Genomic DNA, 20,300 nt, shown 5'->3' with positions numbered 1-20,300 from the left:
AATGGTCTTGGAAATATTTACCCTGTAGTTGCAATTACATTGGGTGACAGAATATCAGTAATGTTATTTTTTTAACTCTGCAAAAAGGACATTTTTAACAGTAGCTACAAGTTCAGGACTGCAGACAAAGCATTGTTTTTATTTCGACTTTTAAAGACATTTTCAGCTTTTATTTCCTGTGTCCTCAGATCATTGCAAGAAATGGTGACTCTTGCTATTTATCTGCTGGTCATCTTGGCTCGAGCTCTTGCGGGGCCTTGTAGCCCAAATAAAGCAGGTAAAGTAAGTCTCCTAAGGTCTTCTCTTGTAATTAAGCTGCCAAAGGCTTTTCTCATTCAAAAACAAAAGGTTTTCCTTCAGAAAGATAAACTGTGGATTCTGTAGAGCTAATCCTTAAATTTCTTTTATTCATCTGCTTTGAGCTAGCACAGTAAAGAATGTACCATTCAAGTCCTAACCTCACAAAGAATTAGGCATATACTTAACTCTGTGCAATAACCATAGTGTAAGAAAGTTAATCACAAATGCATAAAATGGCAAAGAAAACAAAAACAATTGGAAATTTTGTGTAATAGTACAGGCCAGATGCAGCAGATCTTTGCTGTCCAAGCTGGGCTTTAGTCCCACAGACTACAATCAGATGGCCGGTGGTGATAGGATGTGCTGGGCTGAACTCCTGAACCCCACTGTTACATTAAAGCAAGAAAAATACAAAAAATCGTTGAAGATAAGGCTCTAATTGCACACTGATTACTGCCTAGAAACTGAAGTGATCTGGTACCAGACAGACCTGTAATGTAGATTTCACTAGAATTACAAAATGTGCTCTAGAAATGTGTTGGAATACGCCTCGATTTAGTGTTTGCTTTTTAGTGTGTGACTGCTGTCAGATTACTGTCAGTCATTTCATGGTATATCTAAAGTATTTGGCCCTCTAGCCATTTATTTCAGTACCTTTATTTGCACAAGCAGTTTCTCTGAACTGCAGGAATTTTCATAGCTGTAAAGTTGCCAGTTATAAATCTGAGCATTAACACAAGCAAAATCAGCCTGCATGTGCTGAAGGTTTGTTAACCAGAAAAAAGTGAGTTGTTGAGGTCTATAGTTGACTTTCCCTGAGTATTCCCTAGCAGACATGGAAAGGCTGCAAAATGAGGCTTTTAGCATTAAAAATGAGAGTGGCAAGGGCTTTAAAAGAAATAATTGAATAATTCCAGGCAGGGTGACTTTTTTTCCTCACTGTCGTAATTGGAAGTTTCTCTCAATTTTCAGGTCGCTAATGGTTAGTTAATATTTGCCCTGTAAATTTCCATCAGACATTCAAATTAGCTCTGCCTGTGAAAAATATCCAATTCTGCTATCATGAAGGAATTGATCTGCATGTTAAGATGTTCAACATTCATGGCTGTATTAGCAACCACCATGCTTGGAAACACACAGCACTGCTATTAACAGGGATGGGAGTTTGGGTCATTTCCTATTGTTGTTAGCAGGCCTAGGTTCTTTAGTTCGTTTTTAGATCTTGGCTTTTGACTTGACAATTGGAAAAATTCAACTTGTGCTGGCATTACAGTGCCAGTCCAAGAAGAGAAAGGGCAGGATATCTTTCGTGGCCAAGATCTATACACCAGTACAATACAGTGCAGACCTACAAAGCCTACCAAACAACCTCACCAATATTATCTTTACAGAGTCAGTGGTGTTACAGAAGCCAGCTTTGCAGCATAAGTTAATGAGATATATTTCAGTGCAGTCCTTTTTTACTTCGGGTTTCTCAGCAGTGTCTCTGCTTTTCAATCAGCTATTCCAGAAAGATAAAAAATTTACACAAAGTTCTGCATTGATTAGAAGGCAAAGGCCAAACTCTTCCAAAGAGGACAGAATTTAACAACCTAGAGGTCAGTTTTGTGTAGCAAAAGCTGCTCTCATTAGGGGACCTTCCAGCATACACCCTTGTTCACAGAAGGTTGAGCCCAAGGGAAAGTAAGTGGGCAGCCCCACCTCCTTGAAAGGAAATTACCACTGAATAACTCTAGGTGTATCATTTTCCTTTCAGATGTAATTCTGGTATACTGCTATCCTAAAACCATCATTACCAGAATTCCAGAGTGTCCTTATGGATGGGAGGTTAATCAGCTGGCACTTGGAGGTATTTGCTACAATGGGATCCACGATTCAGGATATTACCAATTCACAATCCCAGACCTGTCACCTAAAAACAAATCATACTGTGGGACACAGTCAGAGGTAAGACTATGAAGGTCAGAATTTCTGACTCGGGAAATGGCTGGACTCACTTGAGAGAGTCCTGTCTTCTTCAGCTTGGAGCAAGCTTTAAGTACCGACGGAAGAAGGAGGCAAACTGCAGTATCAAGGAGATGAAGGACTCAGACAGCTGTGCTTTGCAGTTGCAGGCAAAATACTCACAGGCTTAGTGATACTAGTTTGCTTTTCACTTGCACCTGTATTACACAGAACTTTATTTACTTATATTTAGTAAAGCATATGAATAGGCAGCACAGCATATGAAGAGCTAGCAAACTGTGTTTCCTTGGGGAGGCTGTTTTGACACCAGATAGAGTCTTCATGTTTCAAAGTACTTTCCTGATGCCTCAAAGGCTCAGTACTGCCCACATTTCTCTGTCTCACCACCCACAGTTCAAGAATCCCATGTATCACTTCTATAACTCCATCGTCTCCAATGACTCCTCAGTGATTGTGAAGAGCCAGCCTGTGAATTACTCATTCACCTGCACATACAATGCCAACTACCTGGTGAACCAGGCTGCCTTTGACCAAAGGTACGTCCTCTTCTGGGAGTGTGTCTCACCCTGTCCTTATCATCACGCCTCACTCATCTGGAGTTTTGTCCTGTCCCCAGGGTGGCCACTGTCCATGTCAAGAATGGGAGCTCCGGCTCATTTGAAAGTCAACTGTCCCTCAACTTCTACTCTGTAAGTGCTCTTTGCCACTCACACTTTCACCTTCACCTTACAAAGGCTTCAGCCAAAGAGCTGGAAAAAAACAGGGCTGCTGCTCCTGACTTTTATGTGTCATGGAGCACATTACTAGCCTGGAACAGATAATTGCAGTGGGATTGGCAGGGGGTCTTCTTTCTACTGATTAACAGGGATGTACTTAAAGTGAACAGAGCAGACACATGCCAACTGTTCTTTTAATCCCTCAAAATCAGGCAGATTTTTCTGCTGGGAGGTACATTTCTAACCTGCTGACAGGTTTTATAAGAAAAAGCAAAATTTGTTTGTAGTCCCGCTGTAAGAGCAGCATGAATCTGCACGTAGTGCTGGCCTTGCATGGCCTCTATAGATACGGCAAAGCTCCTTGCATTTCTTTTGCGGTTTTCTCCCTGGTCCACTCACCTGACAGATATTTCATGTACTCTACAGATCTTTAGGTCATGCTGGAATTTTGTTGCCAACAAAATATTGTCCCTTAATATCAGGCAGTTCTTTTGAAGCATCCCTCTCCTCTCCACTGCTCCACTGCACTGCTGGAGCAGCCAACTCCAGATTTTGGAGTCTTTTCTCCACAAAAGCACCAAAACACTCTCTATTTTAGCACAACTAGAAAAAGCACAACTAGGAACATACTGTGTTAAAATTACAGGCCAGGTAAAAGGAGTGTTTACCACTAGATAAAACAATGGTAGGACTAAACATGTTATTCTTTGTATAATTCTGGTACTAGCTTTGTTACCATCTTACCCAACAGGAAGCAGTTGGATTTAAGGTAGGCACTTCAGTGTATTTGTAACCAAAATTTTCACCTGAGCACCACAGTGCTCCATGTTCAGCAGGCTGGCTTTTTTCTTGTGATTTCTGCTTGTCTTCATTCCTTTTGCCCAACACGTGGCCATGTCCCAGCTCCATTCCCATTCTATACAGTCATCTCCACTCTCTCACCAACTTTCCCCACCACCACAAGCAGCAGCAGCAAGCTTGCTTCCCACCCATGCTGTGATACAGTACATACTACAACCCAAACAGCATCAAGTTCTGTCACGTATCATCATTATACACCAAATATTAACAAAAGTATTTTTAAACATCATCTTAGGTTTGCAGTAGTCCTACTACTGTTGCAGAGTTTGGAGGCTGCAGGTTATAAGAACCCAGATTTCTGGGGTCAGTCTCTTCAGTGGTGTCTGAAGTTGAATCATGCCTTGCTTTGCATGTTATGAGTGATGTGTGATGCCTTTGTCTTTGTCTTTCAAAGAATGCCAAGTTCTCAAGTATAAAGGAAGCCCCCTTTGTCGTTGAAACATCAGAAATTGGTTCTGACATATTTGCTGGAGTGGAAGCTAAGGGCTTAAGCGACAGGTAGGCAAGGGAAGGAGGAATGAGTAATAAACTGGCAACTGGGACATTCCTTGCTAATCTGGGGTTTGTATCTCCCCAGGTTTAAAGTTGTTCTCAACAACTGCTGGGCAACTCCCTCCTCAGAGTATTTCTACCAGATCCACTGGCCTTTGATCACCAAGGGGTAGGTGCTGGTGGGACCCAGGGGAGCACCTCTACTCAGCCCAGCCCCAAGGACGACTGGAAAGCTGGTGGTGGGGTATAAGGGAGCAAAGGAAAAGCCGGCCCACAGCAGGGCAAATGCTTTCATCAGACTGTCACCTCAGGAGACGTTTCACTGAAGCCATGGGGACTCTGACACTGCTTCTCCACACACAACCCAGGTGTGCCACGGACTACTCCATCCTTGTGCACGAGAACGGGAAAACAAACCGGGCCACGTTCCAGTTCAACGCCTTCCGCTTCCGCAACATCCCCAAGCTGTCCAAGGTCTGGCTGCACTGCGAGACGCACGTCTGCGATAGCGAGAAGTTCTCCTGCCCCGTGGTAAGGCCTCCCTGCTGCAGAACACACAGTGCTGCACTCAGACAGAGGATGTCCAGCCCTTCCTGAGGGCATGCCAGCTGTAGAGCCAGTGCCAGGGCTCTCAGCAGATGGAGGCACTGCAGTGTGTGAACCCGAGTGGCCCAGCTGTGCACCCCGACCCCTGTCATGCCACAGGCAACACTGGGAAACTTGTTTAAATGGATTGAGAAATAAGGTAGCCATTGAAAAACTCAGCTCTTGTCAATATCCCAGACTACAGTCCTGTCTGACAAACAGCTACAGTTAAACACAAGCCTGGAAAAAAGGAGAAAGTTGAGCTTTTTCCATTTTACCAAGTATCTCAGTGCTAAGAGCACCCTGGGGAGAGTGGGAGAACCTGGCCCAAAGCTCTCAGTCCCCCTTCCCAAGGAAAGTCCTCCCTGCCATGCTGCAGTAAGTTATTGCTCTTGCAGACATTCTATTCTGCATAAAATACATGAATTGTCTCTGGAGCAGGAACTGAGGTAGAACAGAGAATTCCTGTATTCTTAGGTGGGAGTGAGGTGAAGGTGCTACACAGGCACATAATTGAATATGGGCAGGTGCCCACAAAATGTCTTTCTTTAAAGACTTCTCTCTCCACCCTTCACCAAATCAGAGCTTTGCTATTCTTTCTCTCATGCAATGAACATGTCATTGCTATAAAATGAAATCAAATTTTATTTAACCTGAAATGAAAGCCCAAAATACTCCTTGGCCAACATGCTGTCATTTCAACAGCAAATGTTTCTTGCTGGAGAAGAGAAAGCATCACTCCTGGTGAGCCCAGTTTTTCTTTCTAACCCCTTTCTCAGTCCAGGAGCCAAACCAAGGCAGCATTTCGTATTATAGAGCTTCAGTGGTAAGAAGGGGGAACTGACTTGTGCAAAATTTGCATGTTTGACAAAAACACGTTGTTAGAAATTCTAAGTTTCAAAGGCACCAGAAAAAACTCTTAGATTTTGTTGTCTGTTTTTCAAGATTTCTTCAACTTTTTATCCAGCCACAGATCAGAGTTAAAAGAAAACACAAACCCATTACTTCATATGTGCCCTTCTGGAAGTACTGTCAAACATCTACATCATCCTTTCAGGCACTGTGTGGAATTCCCACCTCACCCTCCAGTGCAGGATAATTGCTCGATCAGGCTGACATCCCTTGAGTCCACTTCCGACTCAAAAAAGCAGCTGGTGGTCTTCTGCAATTAAGGTTGAACCAAGCTGGTGGTCTGTGCTTACAAGCAAATCATAACCAGAATTACCACATGCTGAGTTTGTAATAAAAATGCCCACAGCTGGGGATCTACAAAGGTCAGGAGATGGACAAGGACCTTTAATCTGCGGAGCACTGCCTCCAATACAGACCTTGTCAGCTGTGACAGGCATCATTAGTGCTGGACATGAGCTGATCTATATGGAAAGGATTTGGTGCTTCCTGTTTCTACCCAAGGGACAACAATTATCATTAGCAATAAACAACCACAGAAGCCTTCACAGAGGTCAGGGGTTAAACGGATGGAGCTTAATTTCCCCCATCTTGACAGGAGTTTTGTTTAAGGGAGGGCGGGAAAGGCAGCCCACCAAAATCTTCAGAAAATGGACAATAAAGACTCTCCTTAAAACTCTCCTGCACTAAAACCCCAATAATTCAAAATACAGGCAGAAACAAAAAAATCCCTAGAAAACATGCAGCAATTTCCTTGGTTGGAAACATGAGAATTGGGCCTGGATTTTTTTTTTTTTTAATAATTCTTACATCTTTTGGTATACATGGCTTTCTCTCTGCTCTCTTGAGACATGTGACAAACGCAAGCAGCGCGCGGAACAAACCGGAGGTGTTTTAGTGGCGGAGATCACTGTGCGCAGTAAGTGACTGGGTTCGTGGGGTGCTTCTCCCTTCGGGAAGCAGTGAAGCTGGCAGCATAGGAGCAAGCAGAGGGAGCCAAAGCCCTCTGCCAGACCCCTTTCCCCTGGGGCAGCAGGAGTCTAGAACAGAAGTTGGTCCCCTCCAAGCTCTGGCTCAGTGAAACTCTCCTCATTTGCCAAGTCAAGGCACCCCTTAGGTGTTTATGATAAATGGCCAAACCACTCGCACACTGAGCTGGCAGTGAAAGCTCTGCTCAGCTGCCTATGACCTCAGAGCAGCTCAGACACGCTCTGACAGGTTGCACGGGAGTGGGAGAGAGGTCGGGAGCAGCAGGAAAGTTTTTCTTTACACTGAGTGTCCGTACATGTGCTGTGGGGATGCTTCGTGCCTATCCCGCCTGACACACTGACTGCACTGCCATCGGACTTCCCCACTGTAGAGCAACTGTTCCCTCGAACTGATGCCTCCTGCAGGCAATAGGGATTTCTCTCTGAGCTGGTTCATCTTTTGAAACAAGTCCTTGGAACAAATAATGTTTTCACTAGAGCCCTTTATACTAGTTTATCAGCTGCATCCACACCAATATGAAAGCCAATTTAAAATTACAAATACACATAGAGTAGAATTAATATAATCCATTATGTTGTACTAGTAAACCCCCATCGATGTTCAAAGGTAAAAGAACTGAGGATCCTTTTATCACTTCAGACAGGAAATCCAAGAGGAAGAAATATTCAGAATTTCAAAATGTGGCAAATATTTTCTGTTCTGCTTTTACAAAGCCCACTGGTGCACTTTGCCCTGTTTTAAACATCATCCTGATGTAATATTTTTCCTCCTCTTTTATACAGGCAAAGGTTTATCCAGATTTTACACGCTCTCAGGTAAACAGCAAAGTATGACAATGAAAGTATCAATCCCAGACATGGATTTTGAGTGTCTTTGTCAACATAAAATCCATAGCTCAAAGAAAAAACCTGAAATATTAGTAAATTTGAGGAAGAGTGAATATTTCAAGATCAGATTTTATTTCCCAGTGTTATATACTTTGTTTTCCTTCTTTTGGCACATCCCTCACACTGGACAATAAAATCATAGCAATAAATTCCAATACTTTCTCTAATTGTCACACCCTCTTCCCAAAAAGGAACAATCATGTTTTACTGGATTAACAGGGGTGTCTGAAAGCATTTCTGATTGGAAAGGGTTTGAAACACACCTTTCAAAGTCTATTTATTAGCATTTGATATGTTGACAGAGACACATTAGGGCAAGTAATTTTATTGAACGGGGTGGGAAGAGAAGGCGAAAGGGAGCTGACAGGGAAGTACTCACATATAGCCTGTGCTTCTTTTGCAGATATCATCTTCCACCTGCTCTTTGTGGTTGGATTTTGTGCTGTTTTATTATAACATGCAGCCCAGCTGTGTTTCTTAACTTTCCCCAATCCTGTTTGGACCTGGACTTCTTTACCGAAGATGTTTATTTTACAGAGGAAAAAGGGAAGCCACAAAAAAATTCTTGTGCACCATTTTACGAGATAAATAAAGCATTCCATGAGCTTTGTGCCTCAAATACTAGAAAATCCCAAAGCAGATTTGCTTCTCCCAAGTCTCCACTGGCATTTTAAACTAGTGACAACCCTTGGGTGATGTATTTTACCGACACCTCCTTTTAAAAAGCTGTCATGGCAATAGGACTCGTTTCTAAAAGGAATGTAGGATGTGCAAACTCAGCATTTTTCAATGCCAAATTTACCTTCAGGGTCCCCCTTCCCTGTCAGCCTCAGTGTGGTACCAACCTCCCCTCCAGGCCTGGTCTTGCAAAGTCCCAGTTTGTTCTGTGAAATCTTTGAACAAAACGAAAACCAACCTAACATGTTGTGCTTTTTATGTAGCAGTAATTAGAAGGTGCTCAGCATTAATTACCTGATATTTCTTTCCTGATTCTCAGTGTTGTCAGTATTGATTGGTTGGATTAAGCAGAGCACACTGTAGGAGTAGGATGTCTTGCTGACTGGACAGGCTCAGTGCTGGATGGCTACATGGTGTGGGTACATATTGAACACATCTGAGGTTGGAAAACAAGCTAATGAGCTTTACACTTCCTTGAAGACATAGCCGGTGGCAGACACAACAGGGTCCAGGTGTTAGGTCTGTACCTGAGTAACAACAGCAAGAAAGAATCACTGGAAAGGGAAACCATGATTTATAAAAATCAGGAAATATCAGGACATGAAACAATTCCCCAACAAGCATTAACAGTAGGTTCCTTACTTCTAGTAGTTACTAGAACAATATTGAAAGAAACATCCCTAGACCTTTCCCATGAAACTTCCAGGATCCTAAACGTGAAAGAGGGAAGAATGACTACACTTGTTACACTTCCAATTAATCAACACGGTGGGTCTACCTGTGTCTGCACATACTGAAGCATAAGCACATTATAGAATTTTTGCTATTGTTTGCAGAGAGGGAGCCTCCTGAACAATTCTGTTAAAGATTTTCAACTCCCTTTTCTTGGCGAAAGCTCGTTGTAATGAAGATAATGCAGAACACCACAGCGGTAGAACGGACACATTTAGTCCGTTTGCACGGGCTCCTCGGGCTCCTCCGGGCGCAGTCTCAGCCCGGGGCGCCGTTCCCCGCCGCGCGCAGCAGAGGGCGCTCCCGCTCAGCGCCGCCCGGCCGGGGCCCCGCGGCGCTTCCGGGGCTCCGAGCAGGAGAGCCGCGCTCCGCGGCGCCGTGTGCTGCACGGGATGCTCTCATCGGCCATCATCGCCCTGCAGGGCTTTCGCCCGCGTTTGCTGCACGGCCTCCCTTTCCTCTGCTCCCCTCCCATTGACACCCCGCGTTTCAGCACCTGCCCAGTGGCTTTACCTCTTCAAATTCTTGTCCTTCACCAAAGCGTGTTTCTTTCGCCTTGCTTTTACAACATTCACTGCACTCCTATTGCGGCTGTTTTATGCAGAAAGCCTTGAACCCAGTTTCTTTGGTAGGTTGATTAATTCCTTCCTGGTTATGCAAGAAGTGTGGCTTTGGAACAAACCTTGCGGGATTTTGGCAGCTGTGAAGTGTGCCTGTGCATTCCCAGGCCGCCTCCCGCCCGCCGTGGGATGGAGCCTGCGGGCATCCAAATCTCCTGTCCATGTTCCCGCACTGAGTGGGGCTCAGGCAGCCCTCCTGCCTCTCCCGGTCTGGATCACTATCTCCCTACAGTCCAGAAATAGTTTATTGCTAAAAACAAACAATCAAAACACAACTGAAAAACAGGTGCCAGAGGTGACTGTGTCTATCTGCCTGTCTATCTGCCAGAGAAGGCAGCAACGTAAGAACAGGTTTCAGATCCAGAAGTACTGCTCCTTAAGAAAGCAAAAGTTTTCCATCCTAAATAGTTGGCATAAAAAATATGGTATATAAACCACCTTCTTTTTTCCTAACCTTCATATGGCTTATCATTACTTATTCTACTAAACACTATTTATGTTGCCAGTATCAGAAAATGCAAAGATTGCTAAAGATTTTAGCACAAAGTGAAGCTTGATAGATTTCATCACTTCAGACAGACTAAAATGATGGCTCTTTTCCAGCTGTCAGGGCGTGAAGGTGCTTGCCTTGATCTCTGCATCTGAAAGTCAAACCCAAGTCTGGCCATGGAAACATAGGGACAGGAAGGTTAGAGAGGATGCAGATAATCTGTTTAGAACCCAACATTTGTCTCCACAAAGATTCCAGTTGGGTTTTGTCCCAATTCTTCCTTCCATTTGGATGAACTCTAATGAGACATGAATTTTTACATGCTTTCCTTCCCACAGTTTGGCACTGCAATGCTGAAGCACAAGGTCACCGAGGTCATGACAAGAAGTAGGAGAGAAATAAAGACACACAGGCATCAAGATGATAACAACACAGGTTGCAGCACAATATTGCCAGTACAGTGACACACTTCACACAACATTTTGTTCATTAAATATAGGTTCACTTCTTCTCACTTGCAAATGGTAAACACCATTAACCTGGGTGGCCTTTATTTGACAGTCACTGCAGATGTGAATAACAATTAAGAAGGTCCAACAAAAACTGCCAATGAAAGAATGAGCCAAATCTAACACAAAATGAGCGAGTATGGCACAATGCAAGCTGCTAAGTTCCATTATGCACAATCTTTCCTTAGTATTCCCAAATAAGCAGTGCTGTTGGCACTGAGGTTCCCGTTTGGCCACCCCATGTCCAATAGTGAAAAAGAAGGAGCAGTTTCCAAGACTGTCAATTCAGAATTAATTATGGTCAAGCATTAATGCCTCATATCCTGTGCTGGAATCTCACAATTTCAAATCCAAACTTTAGAACAAAGCCTCACTAGGTGTTTATTGGGGGACATGTACATGATCCTGCTGCAGAGATGCCAGGCTGGGTCTGACCTGACATGCCCACCTTGTGCAACCCCTGCTAGGGGAGCCCTGGAAGGAGTGAAGCACATGAGGGCTGAAAGCCTTTCTGGAGGGGGATCTCAACTCCGTAGCACACTGAGGTAAACATTGCATGTGCTGCCAGAATTGGCAATACATTACACAATATAAACACAGGCAATGTCCCAGATCCAGATGCCATGTATAGAAACACACCAGTCTTAATCCTCATTTAAATACCAACTTCATCTCTTAATTCTGTAAATCCATGACATTTGGTTTAAATGTCTCAGTCAGGAACAAGAAAAAGCCCTACATCAGAATAGTACCATGACTCACTACATACAAAACACATCACAGATGTACATGGTGTGTATTAGGAGTGAACCTCTCACTCTGTACTGAAGACCAAGTCTTTTCAATTTATTCCCATCCAAAGGGCAGCTCACAGGTGCAGAGGAAAAAATAGCTAGTGATTGATTGGACCCCATGGCCCCTTCACGTAGCATATCACTGCAGCCCTGCAAAGGTCAAGTTCAGTGGCTTCAGAGAAATAAATAGTAATTCTTGCAGCCTGACAGTCAGGCACACGAGGCTGAGAAAAGTGTCCTGAGCTCTATTTGAAGCCGCGTTGCACTGGGAAGCAGAGATCAGCCCTGCTTTCCAAGACATTTTTCTTCACTTCGTTGTTACAGGGAGAACCTAGAACACACCTCTTTAAAAACAATTATATTGGATATGTTCTAAAGCCTAAGAGAAATGCTGTGAGATTCCATGATATGAAGCCCACCTGCAATGCAAACTGCTGCTCTGGGGTGCAGTCTACAGCTTTCCCAGATTGCTTCTTGCATTGAGCAGCCTGTGCTTCAGCCCCTGCTAAATTTTCTCTCCATGTGGTCTCATCACACCCTCCTCCCACAGACCATCTCTCCCTGAGAATTTACACACCGTGACACAAAGCATCTGCTGGAAGGGATCCCACTCTGTTGCTTTTCTGCTTGCACTCACCCGCTCCTTACAGAAAAATAACATCCGCATTTTTCTTCTGGGAGCAAGCGCATCAACACAACTCAGACAGAGACATTCAGGATGTATATTATATTAACTTTATCTTAAAAAGACAATCCACAAGAGGTAGCACAGACTTGTCAGTAACATGGCCCTGAAATGTGTTTTAAGAAGATCTTGTAGGTTTAAATTTCATTCCGCTTTTCCATAAGCACATTCTGCAGAGTGCAAGTCATGCAGTAAGGCATGACAGGAAGTGGGGCACATAGATCCTACAACTTGGTGAGCACTAAAGCTGAGGCCTAATGCTAAAGCAAAGGTCTGATGCTAGAACAGACGTCTTATCACTGTGAAATGTTTGCCCAGCACTATAAATGTACCTGGTGATTAATAAGCGCTGATAAGAACATTCTGACCACTTCTCACTGTCTACATGCCCAACACTTCTGTGCTAGCACCTTATAGTGAGTACTTCAAAGTACTCTAAAAACAGTAACTGATTCCTCTGGAAGATTTAATCTTCCCTTTACAAACTGAGAAAAACTGACATATAAAGAATGTCATGAGCGGCTCGTGGCATGGGGTCATATCAAATTGGCACTCATTCCAGTAGAGGAGAATGTTACCGGAACAACAGAATAGTAATCAAGGAAAAAATATATAGCTCCATCTGATACTTTTGAGAATGGGCTGTGAATTGAAAAAACTTGCAAATTTTGCATTTATTTTATCTCTATTGGAAGGAGAAAATCCTTATGTACAGAAAATCAATAAATTCAAGGGTTCTGATACACAATTTATGATGTACCTGGTGACACACAGTAACAAATCAAAAATATCCATAGTCAACATAAAATAAAACTCAAAGGTTAATCACCTGGGAGGAAGCTTACATCAACAAGTTTTTCCCCACACACGTGCTAGGTGTGCCATTGTGCCTCAGTGGGTGGCAATCCTTACCTTCCATTGTATCTGGACCCTCTCACAGCCAGCCAGATCCGGGCTGTTTATCTCTTTGAAGTTTCAGCTTCTGTCTGGGTCCATGGCCTATCTCTAAAGGAATCACAGCACTTGGGAATTTCATGGACATAACAGGTATTTCTTCAGTGTAGTTGATCCCACTGGGGATGGGTAGGCTGCACCCATAAGTATCAGCAGTGGTTTATACCTTCAGCAACAAAAGGAGCACAGCTATTTTATTGGGGTGCGTGATGCAAATAAACCTGAACCCTCAATCCTGCAGTGACTATTTTCTAATATGTAAAGAAAAGCAGAGGGGAAAAAAAACCCCAAACAAATATTTTGAAGTTACTGCATCAGTGATCCTTCACCAGACTAAACAGAAATTTTTTTCAGTGTTTTTACCTAGGAGAGATTTTTCAACCACTTCACAACTTTATTTGTCAGATGGGAAAACAAGTTTTGTCCTCACACCCATTAATAGCACCAAAAGCAGACTGTCTAAGGATGTACAGTCCTGTTCATGTGCCACATCTCTGCCATCTGCTCAGCAGCCTACCTAAATGTGTTTTCTTTCTCCAAAGCAACTCAGATAATGAGCTTGGATAAGGCATGATATCCTCACTATTACTCCCTTTGGACTACATCAGGGCACCCTTCACCAGCTACTGTAGACCTGCTGAGAATCTTCTGGCAAGGTTTATAATTCAATGGAAAAGTCCCAGCATGGACAGACAGATCCCTGTTGAATTTCCTTTGCTTATTAGTGGAAGAAAGGACAATAGGCATTCAAAAATCCTTTTCCTAGAATGCCAGGCAGGGAATAGCCTGAATATTGGCTGATGAACTGCCTGAGCCACACAGGACTGGCACCAGGCCAGCAATCCGTGCTGCTGCCACAGCTGGTCAGATTATAAAGTCATTGTACTTTACTCATCTTATGCTGCCTGTCTACCCTCAAGCAGCAGCAGCTCTCCCTAACCCAGCAATCTCATAATGTCCTGGAGTTAAAAGGCAAAACAAAAGGTTATTCTGAGAAGTATTTAAGGTAACCAGGCCATTTTGTCAGAACTGTATCTGATTTAGAGGTATTGATCTCAGCCTTGTTGGTGGCAGTTAGAACAGAACATTTAGCTACCACCTCAAAATATACCTATGGCTGGTATATGTCCACAAGTCCTGCAACCACCCCTCCAGCTACAAGCTGTGATGGGAAGCATCATGTTGGTTAATTCCAAGTGTATACAGCCATGAAAATCACCTCATTAAATGCTTGCAGTACAAAGGGATTTTGTTGCGTTTTCAGATTCAGAGTAAGTGCTTTTCACTCAGACATCCTTCCCATCTTTAACTTAATTTTTTTTTGTAGACATAGCCCCATGGCTTAACATTTCCTTCATGGGTATGGAATACAGCAGGACAGCATCATGCAGATAGGCCACATACGAACATACCTTAAGCAACAAAGCTTAACCAACAAACCTAAACCAAACTGCAGCAAAAATGCAACAGTCTTGAGCCTGGCTTTGGTATTTGACAAATCATTTTCAGCTAAAAGTACATTTCATTTCCAATAAATACATTCCAACTTTGTCCCAAATGCAGCTGTGATTTCAGTCCACAATAATTAATTACTAATCCATATCTAGAACTAGCTAGTATCATTCTTCAGGTAAGAAGGAATAAAAACATATCTAGGAACATCACTCTTATATGGAACTTGGGATTACTTAGTCCCTGAAGACTGAAAGTCACACACAGACACCTCAGATGCATTTTGATTGGAGACAAACTTATTTGAGTATAAAAATTTGGGGAAATCACAAACTGGAAAAAGGAGGAAGCCTAATTACAATATCATATTTGGCAAGTGTTTGTAAGCAGGGAACACAATATCAAACCTCTTTCTCTGAAGAAAAGCAGCTGTGAAAGGGTTGTTCCTTCAAGACTTTCCTAACCCTCTTCCAAAAAATATAAATACCTAGTACATTCCCCAGGAGAGCTGAGGGTGACCAGGAACCCATGCTGGTACACCAGGAGAACACTGCTGTTCTCAGTGCATCTTCCAGGAAGACGTCAAGAAACTATGCCCCTTCTCTGGCATCCAATTAGTAACTCCAGTATTTAATCCAGCAAATTCCCTGAAAGAGGCTAGAAATTAGGTCAGCTCACTGCTGGAATGTGAGAAATGTATGCATTGGTATATTTGTTGATTTTGTCCTATTGGCCAGCAAGTACATAATAAAAAAGTTAAGTTAGACTTACTGCATTGCTGCTGACCTTAAACTGTGAGGCAGCAAAGACAAGTTTCCCATTTAGTGGAGCTGTTTAACTTGTAGCAGAATTGACTGACACCTGAATGACTGCAAGGCTGAAGGAGAAGTGAATACAGCATACAACCACTTCCCTTCCAATTTGTCATGAACAAACAGAGTTACTGATCAGTACTAATATTACATTAATTATTTATCACCACATAGTGAACACTTATGTAAAGAATTTAACCACAGACATGTCCCTGAACAGCCCAATGGGCTGTAATTGAGCAGATAAACATGTATTGCTTGTTGAATATCAGTTGTCTGATGATCCATTAAATATCTTGTGGTGATGGAAAATTAAGCACTTTGTGGCAGCTGGAAACTGCCACCAATATTTTATCCATTGATAGTCCTCAAAGTAAAGTTCCTGGAGGTAATACAAGAAAAAACTGCTTTTTATGCAAGAGGATTGTCAGCCACAGGCTTCTCTTTGCTGTACAGAAGAAGAATTTCTAGAATATCAAACCAAAACTATCAAGTGATTAAAATCCCTATGAAAAGCATTTCCTTGAGTGATGATGGACAGCAGCCTACCAATACAGAAATATATGCAAACAAAACATCAGTGACAACTAAAGACAACCAGAAACAGCTTCATTCATCCTCTCATCTTATTTTTCCTCTCCTTTTGTGGAGGAAAACTCACTTTCCAAAACAAATACCACCTTCTTTTATTTTTTCTGGCAATGCTGTGCTAAAATTCAAAAGTTTGATCAACATCTTGGAACCTGGCAGCTTTTCCTGATAGGTAAAAAAAGCAGCAGTAATAAGAACAAAGCTCTTCCCCTCACCACCTTGGTCAGGGCAAATATCCCATTTTTCACATCCAGAATTAGTGACAACATTTATCAAAGTCTAGCATGTGAGAGTGCAGGAGTAACTGCTGTCTCCAGAGCCTTCCCAAAGAAAAGACACACATGCAAGGCTTTATTTCTGTTACTTCAGTGCCTGGAGAATGTGACTGGGGGGGGGGGGGACCACCTCATTACAGTGGGCATTAACTAAGGCTGATAAGCAGGAATGGTTTGAGCTCTGCACAAACAGGTGAATCATGGTTGGCAGCAGAACAGTGTCCCAGAAAAGCCCAGGAGGACTGGGGCAGACCCCGTTCCTGCTTCACTGAAAATCAGCAGCCTGGCATGCAGGCACACCTCAAACACTGTTCACAGAACCAACCATGGCATCAATAACACTTCTAGCCACAAAACCCCACCATTGTGGCAATTAATAAAATGCAGTCTCTGCCTTCTTCTATTCCATTGATTGACTCTGACTTGGCTCTAAACAGGTGGAGGAGATGTTTTCTACCTTCTGTCTGATCTTTTGCTTTTACATATATTTTCTGACTTGTGTCACTTTTTTCTGCAGTTCAGGAAGAACAGAAAGTTACTGTTCTGATTTGCACTGCCCCGCTGGAGTTCTGAAATGGGCAGTCACATAGAATTATGGAATATCCCGAGTTGAGTGAGACCCATAAAGGTCATAATGTTATGTGTGGGAGTGACTTAGTTCAGAGTTTATTATATTCCACACTTTACCTGTGCCCTTCTCCCAGGTAAAAGAAAAATGCTGAATCTATTGTAAGTAGAGCAAAGTCCTCCTGCAGAGTGAGGATGCACCAAGCAAAGGGGAAAGCAGCACATGCTATCAGCATGGTTCTGGGGCTAAGTACAATGCCAGCAAGAAGTCTGTCAAAAGATCATTTATTTGTGTATCACTTCCCGAGTTAGACTCAGTGGCCTGTGCTTGGGCTGTCTACTGCTGCAATATAGAATTGTATATCTAAGGTAACACAACAGAGGATAATATATACGCATTTTTAAAATGACAAAACAATGAATTTGGAAACTACCTAAGAGGCAAACCTTTGGTGATCACAGCTTCCAAAAATTGTGCTCGTGCAAGATGCACACAGCAGATGGCTACAAACTGCTCAGATGCAGATTGCTATGAAATGGTCCTGAGTACAGGCATCCAGATTAGAGATATTCCAACAACTGGATCAGGTATCCATTTAGATGCAAAGTTTTGCCCTCTGTGGATGAATTGTGTTTTGAAGATACTGGCTACTCTAGATGGAGATGCATTTATCTCTGTGCCAGTGTTAGGCACACAGTAACCCCTGCTGAGTGTTCTCACTTGCACTATGCAATGGAAGTGTGTAGCACAGTAAAGTCCATAAAATAAATTTCACAGAGGATGGTTGCATATTAGTCACAATAGCAATTTTCAGTGTTCAGGGACATTTCCTGTTTGTCAAGCTTCACAGACTTTCTGCAAGGGCTATTAAGAAATACAAATTATCCTCTAAGCAGCTAACAGTAAGGACAGAGTCCACACAGATTTGGCAATACTATAGTCTTTGGGAACCACATACAACCTTAAAAACTGACTGCCTTTGACCAAGTCTTTACACTTGTATAGTAATCATAACTAACTAGGCAGCATTTATTTACTGATGAAACCCAAATATGCACCTCAGATGAGATACCAGGTAATGCAGCAGAGGTCCTGTCAGAGAATATTTATAAAGTACTTGTGCTACTCCTTGCAGAGGGGACACAATTTTGACAGAAGTGCTAGAGAAGGACATTGTCCAGCTTTACTGTCTGACCGTACCAAAAGACAGGGATATTTCAGTCAGAAAGGCCAGAAAAAAGTCCTCTAATGATGGTCACAAGAAGATGGCCTTTTATTTCGTGCCAGGAAAAAAAAAAAGGCAAAAGTTATTCTGTAGAGCAACTCTGAATTGTGTTATGATCTTCAATAATCCCAATTCCCACTGACTTATTTTTTTCTCATAGGTCAGTTTGGATTTATTGGTCCCCCACAGATTTCAATTGTTTGCATACGTCATAGTGCCATAATCAAGTTCCAAGAGAAATCTTAGGCTATTTTCTGATACAGTTACCATACAGTTGAAAAATTACCAAACCAAATTACCAAAATTACTGGCATAAATCAAAAACTGTGATTTTGTGTTTTACAGGAAAAAAAATCATACCCAGAGTAAATCCATTTATACAAGTATTTTTCCAGCTTTTCAGTTAAGTTCTTCAAGAATAAGGAAGAACTTCAAGAGTTAATCCAAAATGTAAATATTAGAGCCTGAATTCAGGAGACTTCCATATGGACTGTATTACTAGATTCAGAATAGTCTTCAAAACCTCAATTCTAGATCTTTTTCCTTGAGAAAAAATTGTAAGGGTGATTTTTAACTGCTTTATATCATTGATAATATCATAACGGCAGCTAACCATCGGAGTAATGCCTACTGAGAACACTGGGAAATATCCAGATAATGAATGTCATTTAGAAGTGTGCAAATTTAAATTTTTCAGTTATGGCATAAAGGAATAAAATTAGAAGAAAGATTTCCTGATTTATCTCCATTTTTATCTGAAACTTCATGGTTCAAAGCCCACTTTTCTCAGAAACATGTGATACTGGTGATGATCACTTCTCCAGCCACTGGCACAGGCTGGCCAGACACCCTTTCTCTCTACTCCCCAGCCCCAAAGCTGCCTTCAGACTTCAAGGTAAAGCTCTGACATATCAGCTCCAAATTTGCAGATTACTATTGGCCTGCTGGAATGGCTTTTTCATCAGAGCTGTTACTAGACTCACAAACAGTGGTGCTAAATCATTGCCAGCTTCCCAGTATAGTTGAGCACTCATGTAACCAGTTCACATGACGGAAAATAACTTCAGGGATGAAAATATTTCACTGGTATCAGTCTGAATTCTTAATAACAAAACACAGAGATCTAATAATCTTTTATATTAGGAAGAGAATCCTTACCCTCCACAACTCCACCTGCAATATGCCATGAGAACTCCTTTTCCAGAGAAATATTTGTCAATAAAGAACTGTTCCATAGACTTTCCACTGAAAGTCTGCCAGTCACCCACATACATAGATCAACCAATAAATCTTGGTTTTAAACCCTGTGACTCAACTATCTGGCATCAACTATTCTTATGCCTCCAGCAAAAATATGGGAGCCAGTGTTTTCAGACATTAGGAAAGTGAAATTGTTGACACCACCTTATTCCCTCTGGCAGGGCTAAGGTTTACTGCTGTTATCCTTGGGCAGGATACAGAAAAGGAAATATACTCCAGAGCATTAAATAACAAGAAAAATGCTTGGAGGCTTCTCAGACCTAAAGACACTTCCTGGTTCACACAGGCTAAGTCTAAGGATCTAAAATTATATTCAGTGTTTAATGCACTCTACATTTTCACCTATTAAGCAGTGTTACATCCCATGAAACATCCAGTCTTTTTGATATTATCATCTCCTTCAGCAATTTTTCTTACCCTTTAGATAATAAATACAACTACTTTTCCATTTTGAAAGCAAAGCCAAATTACTGGTCTCCCGCAGATTTCAGTTGTTTGTATATTTTACAGTACCCTATATAGCATTCCTCACCATGATAGGTTCAGAAGTATTTTCACACATTTTTCACCTGTTAAGCTCCAGAAAAAGCTATAATTACATGTTTTTCCCAAATCTTTAACTAACATGTATTTGTCTAACTTCCTCTATCAACACATGGCTGATCTTTATAGTACTGGAGTACCTAGATCAAACACAAAATTTCAATGTTTTTGGCCTGACATTCACCCTGGAAGGGACCATACTGAAACTGAGGAGCTTGCAGGAGAGTTAGAGGATGCAAGAGACGACAGTGATCCAAATCAGAGGACAGAGTTAACTAAACGGGATCATGTGTTACCTAAGTAACTCTTGGGCAATCAGCAATAAATCAGTTTTTTCCCTATGATGTATGTCTGTATCAAGATTTATATCCAGGGGATTAAAAGTTTTGCCCTCAAGTCTCTGATTA

General features: G+C 42.2%; 1 protein-coding gene across 1 annotated transcript; it reads left to right on the top strand.

Moving 5' to 3' along the window:
* The first annotated feature begins 201 nt into the window (after positions 1-201).
* TECTB (tectorin beta) lies at positions 202-9,593 on the top strand. Its single transcript, XM_032116545.1, has 10 exons — positions 202-277; positions 1,979-2,247; positions 2,659-2,801; positions 2,882-2,954; positions 4,237-4,340; positions 4,420-4,503; positions 4,703-4,865; positions 6,678-6,747; positions 7,601-7,659; positions 9,279-9,593. The coding sequence occupies exons 1-10, from the start codon at positions 202-204 to the stop codon at positions 9,591-9,593; spliced, it is 1,356 nt and encodes a 451-aa protein (XP_031972436.1).
* The last annotated feature ends 10,707 nt before the right edge of the window (positions 9,594-20,300 follow it).

This window comes from Corvus moneduloides, chromosome 8 (genome assembly GCF_009650955.1).
Source record: "Corvus moneduloides isolate bCorMon1 chromosome 8, bCorMon1.pri, whole genome shotgun sequence".
Classification (NCBI taxonomy): Eukaryota; Metazoa; Chordata; class Aves; order Passeriformes; family Corvidae; genus Corvus; species Corvus moneduloides.
This window is presented reverse-complemented; position numbering and strand designations above follow the sequence as displayed.

Bases quoted from the DNA above. Each gene is read 5' to 3' on its own strand.
- TECTB (XM_032116545.1), top strand. From the start codon at position 202: ATGGTGACTCTTGCTATTTATCTGCTGGTCATCTTGGCTCGAGCTCTT. The intron at 4,341-4,419 runs GTAGGCAAGGGA...GTATCTCCCCAG, and splicing joins GCTAAGGGCTTAAGCGACAG to GTTTAAAGTTGTTCTCAACA. The intron at 7,660-9,278 runs GTATCAATCCCA...TCTTGGCGAAAG, and splicing joins AGCAAAGTATGACAATGAAA to CTCGTTGTAATGAAGATAAT.